General features: G+C 45.5%; 1 protein-coding gene across 3 annotated transcripts in view; it reads right to left on the bottom strand.

Annotated features, from left to right (window-relative positions):
• The window catches only part of b4galt7 (xylosylprotein beta 1,4-galactosyltransferase, polypeptide 7 (galactosyltransferase I)), a 31,486-nt gene extending 21,062 nt beyond the window's left edge, over positions 1–10,424 (bottom strand). Inside the window, exons 1-2 of one of the 3 annotated variants that reach the window (XM_060928016.1) lie at positions 10,405–10,424; positions 9,923–10,322 (exon numbers count right to left, since the gene is read on the bottom strand). Coding sequence is in view for 1 of the 3 variants with exons in the window: in XM_060928014.1 (XP_060783997.1) it covers positions 2,384–2,436 (53 nt within the window). In the remaining 2 variants the exon portion in view is untranslated. Of the gene's footprint in view, positions 1–2,383; positions 2,964–9,922; positions 10,323–10,400 lie in introns of those variants that run through there. The other 2 variants (XM_060928015.1, XM_060928014.1) reach the window with 2 other exon arrangements.
• Positions 10,425–13,497: the final 3,073 nt, after the last annotated feature.

Genomic DNA, 13,497 nt, shown 5'->3' with positions numbered 1-13,497 from the left:
TTTTAGATAAAGAATCTATAGAGTAATAAACTCCTAAAAGCAAAAGGTTATGTCAGTTGAATAGACTAAGCAGCACGCACACACACACACACACACACACACACACACACACCACCTCTGAGATTCGAACTGATCCCACTCAGTTTTTTTAAATTCATTCCTTTCATAAAAATGCACAATATACAGTATTTAATTAGAACATAATTCAAGATACATAGATCAAAGTGACTCTTTTCATGATTGGAAAGGAGCAGCAAGAAGAATATAATTCTTAGTTTTGTCTGCCCCTTAGTAAAACATAAAGGATCTTAAAAATGGTCTGTAAATTCCAATTACCGACACCGCATATCAGTTACCTACACCATCAGCTACATATGCCAACAACTTAAAGGAAAAAATAACCAATAAAAGCAAAAATTTATAAGCTCAAAACAATAAAAATGATCTACATTCGATGCCAACAACATAAAACAAAAAATAACCCATTAAATGGGTATCTAATGTATGAACCATGCTTTTAACCTGAGTAAAAAGGTTGTGCGCTACAAATAACACCTATTATGGATATAATAATTGCATATTAATGATGTAATACTTTTATACCAATTTCGACCACCTCGAAGACCAAGGAGCTGGTCATTGACTTTGGGAGGTCCAGACCAATTCTGATCGAGGGAGTCGAGGTGGAGGCTGTGGATTCCTACAAGAACCTCGGGCTGTGGCTGGACAGGACTTGCAACACCAACCACTTGTACAGGAAGGGACAGAGCAGGCTGTGCTTCCTGAGGAGGCTGCGGCCCTGCGGGCAGCACGGTGGCGTAGTGGTTAGCGCGGTCGCCTCACAGCAAGAAGGTTCCAGGTTCAAACCCAGTGGCCGGCGAGAGCCTTTCTGTGTGGAGTTTGCATGTTCTCCCTGTGTCTGCGTGGGTTTCCTCCGGGTGCTCCGGTTTCCCCCACAGTCCAAAGACATGCAGTTAGGTTGACGTGGGGAGGCCTTGGGCTGAAGTGCCCTTGAGCAAGGTACCTGACCCCTGACTGCTCTCCGGGCGCTCTGGTGTGGCTGCGTGCACACGTGTGTGTTCACTGCTTCAGATGGGTTAAATGAAGAGGATGAATTTCACTGTGCTTGAAATGTGCATGTGAAAAATAAAGGTTTCTTCTTCTTCTTAACATCTGCAAGAAACTCCTGTGGATGTTCTATCAGTCCATGGTTGCCAGTGTCCTGTTTTACACCGTGGTGTGCTGGGGGGGCAGCACATCCAAGAAGGACACATCCAGGTTGGACAAACTGATCAGCGGGGCCGGCTCTGTGGTCAGCATGAAGCTGGACTCTCTGGTGACGGTGGCAGAGAAGAGGCCTATGGACAAAATGCTGAACATCATGGACGATGCCAGTCACCCTCTGCACACCGTCATCAGCAACCACAGGAGCCTGTTCAGTGACAGAATGCTCCTTCCCAAGTGCAGAACTAACAGACTTAAAAACTCCTTTGTCCCTCACGCCATCAGACTGTACGACTCCTCTCGGGGAGGGGGCAACAGGATGACAGAGGACAGGAAGGAGCAGCAGCCTAGCCTGACAAAAAGCAATACTGGACAATGTACAATACCTCTCCTGCTGGGCTTTTTTCCCCCCATATCTTATTCTTTTTTATATTTGTATATGGGGCGGCACGGTGGTGTAGTAGTTAGCGCTGTCGCCTCACAGCAAGAAGGTCCGGGTTCGAACCCCATGGCTGGCGAGGGCCTTTCTGTGCGGAGTTTGCATGTTCTCCCCGTGTCCGCGTGGGTTTCCTCCGGGTGCTCCGGTTTCCCCCACAGTCCAAAGACATGCAGGTTAGGTTAACTGGTGACTCTAAATTGACCGTAGGTGTGAATGTGAGTGTGAATGGTTGTCTGTGTCTATGTGTCAGCCCTGTGATGACCTGGCGACTTGTCCAGGGTGTACCCCGCCTTTCGCCCGTAGTCAGCTGGGATAGGCTCCAGCTTGCCTGCGACCCTGTAGAACAGGATAAAGCGGCTAGAGATAATGAGATATTTGTATATGTAAATAATTTATCGAGAAGTTTTTCTCTGTTTTCTGTCCTCTGTTTATCCTGTAATGATGATGCTGGAATTTAAATTTCCCTGAGGGAACCCTCCCAAAGGGATCAATATAAAGTTCTATCTAATCTAATCTAAATGTGGTTTCAGGGCTCTTATTATGCACAAAGTTCCCCTGCATAATTAACTATGAAACAGCAGCCTACAAACATTACAACAAGACTTGGCAAATTTTGCAAAGTAGCCTCCAAATATAAACAAATACCACCTGACTACTAAAAATACCTTTTAAATAAACTCCAGATGAAACTATTCCCAGCTGTGTGTGAAGTGTCCTTACCTTTTGTCCTCTTTAAAGTAGAGCACTGGTTTTCTCCGGGAAGAGTACATCATCTTGGTTCTATTAAAAGCGTGACTGTTGTTTGTGAGACTTTTTGCCTGCAGTAGTCAGACACACGGACAGCACTGCTGGCTGAAACTGGGATCTCCAGCTGGCTACATTATAAACCCAGCTCTTTCCCAGTTCCCCCTTTCCTGCTTCCCGTCTCTTTCGTTAATAGCAAAACATCCTGATGTTTGCTCTCCTTCATCTTTGCGGAATTTCAGGGTTTCTAGTTTAATGTTTGTTATTTTGCGGCTCTTCCTCGACCATCAATAAGTCACAGGGTTTTGTGGCTGCCTGAAACCAGGCAAGTTCCGACACGTAGCAGCACCGCTAACCGGCCATAAAGTCGCAACAATCAACTAATCTATACCCTTTGTAGCCCTTATTAGACAAATTATTGCCTCTTACAAAACTGGTTGCCTAATAAGACACAGCGCGGTCTGTTTTGTATACCGTCACATCCGTGTACAATAGTGTAAACTGACACAGTGCGGCAAAAAAGAAAAAAAAAATCACACGCTGGCTATTTTCATTGAGTCCGCCAGCTAAAGGATCCGGAAGGAAACAAGGTGGCCTAGGAGAAGGTTCCTAGGCTTGTTTGGAGCAGAACAGACAATTGTATTTTAAGACACTGACCAGTCTAAGATAAGATAAGATAACCTTTTATTATCCCACAAGAAGAAATTTATATTGTTACAGCAGCAATATACAGAAAGAGAAAAAGAAAGAAAGCACAACTTTATTCATCACACACTTGTGAAATTCCTCTCTGCATTTAACTCATCTGAAGCAGATGGGATTTATGGCTCTTTGATGGGATCCGCATCTTTGTGATCCGTTCTTTGAAAAGAGCCGTTCAAAAGACTGGCTCATTTGGCTCTTTTTAAATATTTATTCAGTTTTAAGAAGACGGCGTCTAAAGAAGCCAGATCCCTCTGCTTAGACAGTGACATCAATATTTCTGGACATACCTTTTATATAAAGCAAGCTAGACTTACATTATTGTAACCCCTAAACGCTCATAAATAACCATTAAAAAACAATGAGGGCTTCAATGAATGTCCATGCAGAACGGCTTTTCTGTAAAAAAAAAAAAAAAAAGAACCCACTCAAGAACATAGTTACCAAGAACGCAAGAATATTTTATAGAAAAACACTTGTTTTACAAAAATATTTAAGTCTGAGATACAAAATAGATACAAGTACAATAAATATAACACAAGAACTAGTTATCACACAAGAACATTTTAATAGAAAAAAAACAAACTTTCTATATTAAAAATATTGAAATTGTAACAAAAATAGATACAACTAAACAGTCAGATAAATACACAGCAAAATCCCCAGTGTTGAATTAACACCCAGAGTGTTGATTTAACACCCTACTGTGTTTATATAGGTCCAACTGGACACAAATTAACTCTGAAAGTGTTAATTCAACACTGAGGAATTTGCTTTGTAGATAAAGTTATAACAAGAACACAAGATTATTTTAATAGGAAAAAAACTATTAATGCAAAAAATATTATTATTAGAAAAATAGATACAACTAGACAAACAGATAAATAAATAAAATACACAAAAATAGAACAAACAAAATGACGATAGAATAAATTAAATGAACGTCCGTGCAAAGTAGTTTTCCCACAATATTATCATTAATATCACACAACAACATTATAAACTATATACAAAACAATTTGAACTATTAGGCAAACAGATAAAACTTGAATAAATAAAAGGCAAATGCTGTTTAGCCTACTTCTTGTCCTTGGGCAAAAGCTTTTTCATCTGAAACACAGTACAGAAAAAGAACGACAGAAAGAACGGCTCCCCCAGCTCGAGACTCGGTTCTCATCGTTCATGCCTAGGAGCCGTTCAAAAGAATCGGTTCGTTCGCGAACGTCACAACACTACAGTGAACACACACTTACAGGCCTCTGCATGCTCTTGCGACAAGGCTTTCACAGATAGCTTTTCGCAGACAGTTGTAATTTATCGTTGAGCGGGGAGTAATAGGCGTGCGCGATGTTATTCACCGCTACAACGCAAGGGGGCGCAAAGTCGCGAAATCGCTAGGAGTAGTTGGTGGGTGTGGTTAGTGGAGTGTTTATCCTCCGGTTACTTATAATGACTAGAACTGGAGTCGTATAGATGTCCGTACTTCCTCACTTCCTCGATCAACCGCTCTTCGTGCTGCTCCATCTTCGCTCGTATTTTTAAAAATGGCGGTCGTGAAAACAAACCAAACCGGGAAAGTAGGGAAGCGGAAGTGCGTGTACAGCGGATGTAGAGTGGACCAATCAGAGCCCTCTTGTCTGCGACGCTGTCTGCGAGGCTTCTGCGGTGGTCACAGTTTTTGGGAGGTGCGCGCAGAGCGTCTGCGAAGGTGGGGGGCTACGCAGACGCTATTTGCGACACCGTCTGCGAGGACTGCGTTGTCAGCATAAATTGGCCTGACATATAAACATATAGATGCCGCATTGAGCTGGTGGCCCGGTTGCTGGGATACGTCAGATTGTCCGCCATATTGGATGTGGCAAATCTTCCCCGTAAACCAATGCAAGTAAATGGACTGAACTTCATAAAGCCCCTTTCTACAATAATATTTAACTCGATGCCTTTTATTCACTCATTAAGACACACACGTATATATTTGGGAAACAAACAGGCATCAAAACAACATATATAACTTTTAATGTGATGGTTATAAATAGTGTGCGAAATACCCTGTACACTGCAAACTAGCGACAGATACGCGATAGATAGCTCAGGTAAGCTAATCAGTCAGCATACCGCAGCAAGCTACCAAAACCTGAGGCCACAATAACCAACCTACAAGACTGAATATGATAAATGATGGAAATAGTGGAAAAACTGGAAATAGTGAATGAAAATAAAAATGTACTGTTTTATTTATTGAGTCACCACACAGACCTACTCTCGTTGAATAAAGTGAGCTGAATGACCGCCAAATTGAGTTCGGCCAGGTTCTAACGTCATACCAAAACAAAATACATCACTGATTCCTTCACATTCAGAAAGGTTAAAAACATTCATCATAGTGTGGCACTGTGTTGTGTTTTCATTACTGCATTACTGTTATTACACCATGCCAGCAGGAGGCGCACATACAGGATTCATATGGGACTGTGTATAAGTTGTGTGATGAAGAAGTCTAGGGTGTATTCAGACCAGGATAGTTCGATAGTTCACTTGCTTTGGTCCAAACCAAATGTTTTTTTTTTATTTTTTCATTTTGGTGCGGTTCGCTTTCACACTGTACATTTTAGTAAGCGGACCAAAATCTGTCAACAAAGCCACGCGCCCTGAGGTCGTTCAGCTATTGGTCAGAGATGACACGCACACAAAGCGTTAAGTTCAAAAGTAGTCATGGAGGCTTTCCGTGCTGTTATTCTTTTTAATGTCATCAAAGCTATATGTTTTTTCCAGTTTTTACTGTTTTCACAATTGTGCGATTACTATGCTGTTGTACAAGTAATTTATCAACGACGACTTCAAAGGGCAAGGCGGCTACGGAGGATAGCGCTGATGAGCGCACATCATGTTGTGACAGTTCTGGCTATTCACGCAAGACGGAGGAGGTATGTGTCGGGATATTCGCCTTATCCATCGTAATAGATGAATTTCTTTTTTGCGTCGCTAGTACTGCCACTTTTTGAAAGAATGTCCCTGATTTTAATGTAGGTCTGACGGAGTTTCTTCACTTTTAGCCGACATTGTTCTGGGGAGCGCGTGAACCCCTTCTCCTTCATTTTCTCACTGAATACAGCAAACACGTCGGCATTTTTGTGTGTTCTCTCCAAAAGCTCAGATATGTGGACATCTGCCCATATATCCACAAGGGTATGTGTTTCTTCCTCGGCCCACGTTTGCCCCCTACTCATTTTTTGTACTCTGTAGTCTAGCCTACCACTGGTCTGAATGACTGAACGACTGTTGTAAGGTTCCCTTGACAACCGAAACAGTGTTTGCACTTTGCGGTGGAGTGTCAAGACTCTGTTTCCCATAATGCTCAACAAATGACGGAAGCTCCCGAGGTACAAAAAAGCAAAACTGTCGGATTAGGTCCGGTCTGCTTTCACACCTCCAAAAGATCCGCACCAGGGTTCCTTTGGTCCGGACCGAGTCCGACCTTGCAGCTCGGTCTCGGTCCGCTTGTTTGGTCCAGACCAGAGTTCGGTGGTTTGTATTCAGACCAACCCAAAAGGTCCGGACCAAGGGAAATTTGGTTCGTTTGGTCGTTTGGTCCGGACCAAACAACGTAGGTGTGAATACGCCTTAAGAGAGAAGTGTGAGTAAAAGTGAAGACGTTCCGACACCTGCTTGGTCTCCCGGTTATTTCACACTGTATACTAGTAAGTTCAAGTCTAGTATAGAACAAATTGGCGACGAGGATGGCGAATACAGTGACATTACCTGCGTTATTTCTGCCGTGTGCCGGTCAACCTACAATCCCCTTCGAAACGTGGGTAAAAAAGTTCCAGAACTACCTGCTAGCTATTCACGCAGAGGGGGACGACTGGCCAGACACGAGGCTATGTGCACTCCTGCTACATTGCCTGGGTACGGAAGGTCAGCCTGTGTTCTACACACTTGCAGACACCGGTACGACCTACAAATCAGCTATGAAAGCACTACGTACACCCTTCAATCCTGCAATAAACGTTGTTGTTGAGCATCACAAATTCAGACAGAGAATCCAGAAGCCGCACGAGTCCATTACAGAGTATGTGGCAGCCCTGCACGAGTTAGCAACAACGTGTGGGTTTGAGGGTAATACAGATGAAATGATACGTGATCAAATAATTGAACATGCAAGCTGTGCAAAAGTTCATGAAAGACTGTTAGTGCAAAGTGATGCAAATTTGACTTAAGAGAAAACTTTGAAAATTGCATGTCAAGTGGAATCGGCAATCGGGTATGCACGCACACTGGGTGCAGAACCACATGCACCTGTGCAAGCTGTGGCGGCAAAGCCGAAGCACCCCAGGAACAAAAGGGGCAACCACGCCGCTGCTGCGTCTGCTAATGCCACATTGAGACACGAGCGACGATGCTGCTTCAGATGTGGGTCGTCAGCACACATTGCCAATGCTCCAGATTGTCCTACGCGAAAGGTAACCTGCTGCAAATGCAATAAAGTGGGACATTTTGCCAAAGTTTGTAAATCCTCCGATAAGCCTGCCAAGAAAGTGGGTGTAGTGACTGTACTGGGAATTAATCACCCTCATGCTGCTGAGAAAATAAAATGTGAAGTGACAATTAATGCAAAGTCAAATGTCCATCCAGTTGAATTAGTGGTAGATATGGGCGCTGCTGTGTCTATTATTACCGAATCCTTCTACAGACAGCACTTTAGCAACGTGCCTCTGACTGAACCTACTGTTAAATTAATCTCATACACCAAGTCAGACATTCCAGTACTAGGCTGCTTATCTTCTACAGTGCAGCATGCCAATACTACAGTGCCAGCGACATTATACGTGGTGAAACAGACAGGTACCGCTGTCTTGGGAATGGACTTGTTCAGGGCACTCAGGCTCTTGATCGTGAACAATGCTGTGCATTCACCTGCTGCTGCTCCAGTGACTGAGGTCAAAACCGCACCAGCCACTGGCGTGAAACTGGGCTTAGCCAAGAATTTCGTTCACCAAGCGAAGGTGAAAGAGGGCAACAAAGCAGTACGGCCCGTGCAACAAAAGCTGAGAAGGCTTCCCCTTTCCGTGAGACAGGCCGTCTCCGCGGAACTTGAGAGACTGCTGCAGCTGGATGTGATTGAGAAGATTGATGCTTCTCCGTGGGTCTCACCCATCGTAGTCATGCTACGGAAGAACGGTGCAGTGAGACTGTATGTGGATTTACGTGAGCCTAACAAGGCAATTGTGATGGACAGTTTTCCTTTGTCTCACATGGACTATTTGTTTTCTAATATGAGTGGTGCTACAGTGTTTTCTACAATCGATCTCGCAAATGCGAGGTGCTCTTAGCAGAGGAGAGCCGAGACCTAACTGCATTCATAACACATGATGGACTATTCAGATTTAAACGAGTACCATACGAATTGTGCTCAGCTCCAAGCGCGTTCTCCAAGATGATGTCGATCGTGCTGAAAGGCCTCAAGGGGGTCCAGTACTTCTTGGATGATGTCATCGTGTACGGAAAGAACAAGGAGGAACACGACCGTAACCTGCAGAAGGTGCTCACTGCGATCAAAGAGGCCGGTCTCCAGTTAAACAACGAGAAATGCCAGTTCAACAGAACAAGCCTGCGGTTCCTTGGGCACACCATCTCCGCCCAGGGCCTGCAGCCACTCACTGAACACGTCAGAGCCATCACAGAGGCTCCGGCGCCTATGGATGCTACTACACTGCGCTCATTCCTAGGGCTCACAGCGTGGTACCAGAAGTTTGTACACAACTATGCCTCGCTCGTGGAGCCCATGCGCGCGTGTTTGCGCGAGGACACTTTCCAGTGGACTACTGCTGGCATGCGCATTGCGCGTTGGTCTGCCAGACTGCTGTGCTTCACATACAACATTGAGTACCGTCCTGGCTCACAGAACCAGGTTGCCGACTGTTTTTCCCGTCTACCACTCCCAGCTGAGGAGGATAAAGAACCAGTGACCGAACCAGAGCTCGTTGCATTGTTGGACACTGAGCTGAAAGCACTCTCAGTACGCCAGTTTACTGAGGCATGCAAGGCCTGTCCTGAATTGACAGCTCTCAGAGCACAGATTCACAAGGGCTGGCCAAAGACAGGAAAATCTCTGCCAAATGAACTGAAACCGTACTTTGCAGCAAGAGACGAATTGGCAGTGCAAGACATGATCATCTACAGAGGCTCGCACCGACAACTTGTGCCAGTGGCATTGAGAAAACAGCTGGTGGACTTAGCACACGAGACACACCAGGGGGTCGTTCGCACGAAGCAGATGCTGCGGGACTTATACTGGTGGCCCGGTATGGACAAGTGTGTGCAAGAGACAATTCGTACATGCGGAGCTTGCCAGCTGAACGACAAAAGTGCAAAGATTCATGTAGCTCCTCTCCAGCCTGTGCCACTCCCTGATGCTCCATGGCAGAAAGTGGGCATAGACATTGTGGGACCGTTCGAGTCCGCAAGCTGGGACTGTCGTTACGCAGTCACTCTAATCGATTACTACGCAAAGTGGCCGGAGGTTGCTTTCACTTCTACTATCACCACTGCTGCAATCACTTCCTTCTTGTCTTCCATCTTTGCCAGGTTCGGGAACCCTACAGAACTGGTGAGTGACAATGGAGTTCAGTTCACCTCCAGTGAGTTTGCGGAGTACCTTGCTGCGAGAGACATCACACACCGTAAAGTGTCACTCTACTACCCGCAAGCCAACGGAGCTGTGGAGCGCTGGAACCGTGTTCTAAAAGAGACATTGCTATCTGCCGAACAAAAGCAAAGACCGTGGAAACCATTCGTACAGGATTTTCTACTTACATATCGTGCTACTCCTCATGGCACCACAGGCGTGTCCCCGCATGAACTCATGGGCAACCGACCGATGCGCACCAAAGTAAACATTGGGCCTGCGTGCAAGCGTGATCCACTGCCAGAAGAGCAACTGTTCTAAAAGAGACATTGCTATCTGCCGAACAAAAGCAAAGACCGTGGAAACCATTCGTACAGGATTTTCTACTTACATATCGTGCTACTCCTCATGGCACCACAGGCGTGTCCCCGCATGAACTCATGTGCAACCGACCGATGCGCATCAAAGTAAACATTGGGCCTGCGTGCAAGCGTGATCCACTGCCAGAAGAGCAACTTCGCAGTCGGGTTGCCGCCAAGCAGGAAGCATCCAAAATATACACTGACGAGAAAAGGGGTGCGAGAGTGCCTGAGATCAAAGAGGGGAGTTTAGTGCGAGTAAAGAAACCTTTTCATGTGAAAAAGGGACAGTCCAAGTTCCACTTACCTACCCTAGTTATGCGTAAAGCTGGTTCAAGTGCTCTTGTGCTCGAGGATGGGCGCACTTGGAATGCAGCACACCTTTCCCTGGTCCCTGAGGCGGAACCAAACATGGAGGCTGACACAAAACAAGAGACATGCCCTGCACCTGTGTCAGAACCTGTCCAGAAAACAGAGATACCCCAACAACCGGCTGGTGTTGAGGCCATGGACAGACCAGTGAGAGTGAGAAGGGAGCCTGCTTGGCTTCAGGAGTATGAACATTAACTGTTCTGATGGACTGTGATTACATTGAGAAAAAAAAACTGATTGATGGACTGTGGTGAAACTGGAAAAAGGTGGAAAATAATACTGATGTAAAAATGCAAATAATTGTTGTTGACTACTAGGAAAACACTGCTTGATGTTGTTTATGTTAACACTACTTCTAATTGTTTGATACATGGATACTGTGATGCTAAGGTTTACTTCTACGTTCAGGTTCGAGATATACATCCACTTAGGTAAACGTTATCTGATAACAATGCAGTTTGTTATGGTTATTTCTAGCAATTGATGAGGTTAAGTCTTGAGCTGATGATAATAGAATGCCATTTGAGTTATTGCTTCACTGAATTTACTGCTCTACTGAATTCTGATTTATTACTGTGATGTTTTGGATTATTAAGTGCCTATGATACTGATTTCTGACTTTAGTTAACGGTAAGCTTTTCTTAAGAGAGGGGAAATACATTGTGTTTTCATTACTGCATTACTGTTATTACACCATGCCAGCAGGAGGCGCACATACAGGATTCATATGGGACTGTGTATAAGTTATGTGTGATGAAGAAGTCTAAGAGAGAAGTGTGAGTAAAAGTGAAGACCTTCCGACACCTGCTTGGTCTCCCGGTTATTTCACACCGTATACTAGTAAGTTCAAGTCTAGTATAGAACACACTGTATTATCTAATTCTCACTGCTTATAACTATACACCTCCCCGGTGGAGATGAGCTGGGAAACTGAAGACTGAAGGAACAGCTCCCTCTCTGATCCTGACTGTCTGACCTGTTCTGTCCAAATCCTCCGTTCTGAAGTGTTCACTGCAGAGCATGGATGACGGAGTAGCAGAAAACCCTTCCCGTCGCACAGCTGTCTCCCACTGCTTTTTCATGTCTTTATTTTTGGGAAACCTACATAGTATGTGAAAAGTTAGCTAAGCAACTAACAACAATCAGCGTAGTTACGAAGGAAATACTTCGTTGTTTGGAGACAGGTTTCACCGAGCGGCTATTATGCGCAAGACTTCATATTAGCCACAAAGTCAGAAAAATCTGTTCGTAAAATTACATTATAATGACCAAATACAATGAAAAGTATTTTTCCAGTCTTACCTGTGAAAGGTAATCCCATGTGATCTCATTTGGACGGTAAACCTGTTGGTACAGTTAAACGCAGCACATGAATGAGGCATCTTTATTCTCGGCTACTGTCTAGACGCTATACCAGAGACGGTTGAAGAATCTCCACTTTGCCACATCCAATATGGCGGCGAGGATGACGTATGATTCTACGCAGAAGGCGGCGTCTATGTTTTTTATGTCTATGCACACACATACCTAGAGCAGTGGGCAGCCATGCTAACAGCGCCCGGGGAGCAGTTGGGAGTTAGGTACCTCGCTCAAGGGCACCTCAGCCCAAGGCCGTCCCATATTACTGGGTCCGGAGCTCATCTCATCTCATTATCTCTAGCTGCTTTATCCTGTTCTACAGGGTCGCAGGCAAGCTGGAGCCTATCCCAGCTGACTACGGGCGAAAGGCGGGGTACACCCTGGACAAGTCGCCAGGTCATCACAGGGCTGACACATAGACACAGACAACCATTCACACTCACATTCACACCTACGGTCAATTTAGAGTCACCAGTTAACCTAACCTGCATGTCTTTGGACTGTGGGGGAAACTGGAGCACCCGGAGGAAACCCACGCGGACACAGGGAGAACATGCAAACTCTGCACAGAAAGGCCCTTGCCGGCCACGGGGCTCGAACCCGGGTCCGGAGCTTTTTTATTTTATTCTCATCTCATCTCATTATCTCTAGCCGCTTTATCCTTCTACAGGGTCGCAGGCAAGCTGGAGCCTATCCCAGCTGACTACGGGCGAAAGGCAGGGTACACCCTGGACAAGTCGCCAGGTCATCACAGGGCTGACACATAGACACAGACAACCATTCACACTCACATTCACACCTACGCTCAATTTAGAGTCACCAGTTAACCTAACCTGCATGTCTTTGGACTGTGGGGGAAACCGGAGCACCCGGAGGAAACCCATGCGGACACGGGGAGAACATGCAAACTCTGCACAGAAAGGCCCTCGCCGGCCACGGGGCTCGAACCCGGGTCCGGAGCTTTTTTATTTTATTTTCTCTTCTTTTTTTATTCTATTTTTTTTCCTTTTTTCTGTGTTTGACGTTTGTTTGACTGTTTTACTCCGCCGGTTGTGGTGTAACTCTGGACCCAGTTTTGGGCGTCGGTTCCCTCTAGGCCTTGGTTCGCCGTGGGTGATGCCTGTGCTCCCAGCTATGAACTGCAGTGAGCTCGTTGCTTATTTTAACATCGTGGTTGTCCAGTGCTCTGTGCTTTAATGCTTGGTGTGATGTTCCGAGCGATGTTGCTCGGTGGCATCACGGCAGCTGTGCAGGCGGTTTGGGACATACCGGCTCTCTACATGGCGGTGCTTCTGTGCTCGCTTTGTGGATCCATGGCGTGGTGTCCGAGCGATGTTGCTGGCGGCGTGACGGCGGCTGTGCTGGAGATGTGGGACTTGTTTGCGAGAGCCTTTTGATGGGACTGTGGCTGCTACACCACTGGAATGATATCTTGACCTCTGTTTGGTGGACTTTTTTTTTTGTCTATTATTGTAAAGCGACCTTGGGTTTTGAGAAAGGTGCAATATAAATTGAACATATTTATTTATTTATTTTATTAACCTAACCGCATGTCTTTGGACTGTGGGGGAAAACGGAGCACCCGGAGGAAACCCACACAGACACAGGGAGAACATGCAAACTCCACACAGAAAGGCCCTCGCCAGCCACTGGGCTCAAACCCAGAACCTTCT

The sequence above is a fragment of the Neoarius graeffei genome, chromosome 8 (genome assembly GCF_027579695.1).
Source record: "Neoarius graeffei isolate fNeoGra1 chromosome 8, fNeoGra1.pri, whole genome shotgun sequence".
Taxonomy (NCBI): domain Eukaryota; kingdom Metazoa; phylum Chordata; class Actinopteri; order Siluriformes; family Ariidae; genus Neoarius; species Neoarius graeffei.
The sequence above is the reverse complement of the archived record's forward strand: the minus strand, read 5'-3'. Positions and strand labels throughout refer to the sequence as shown.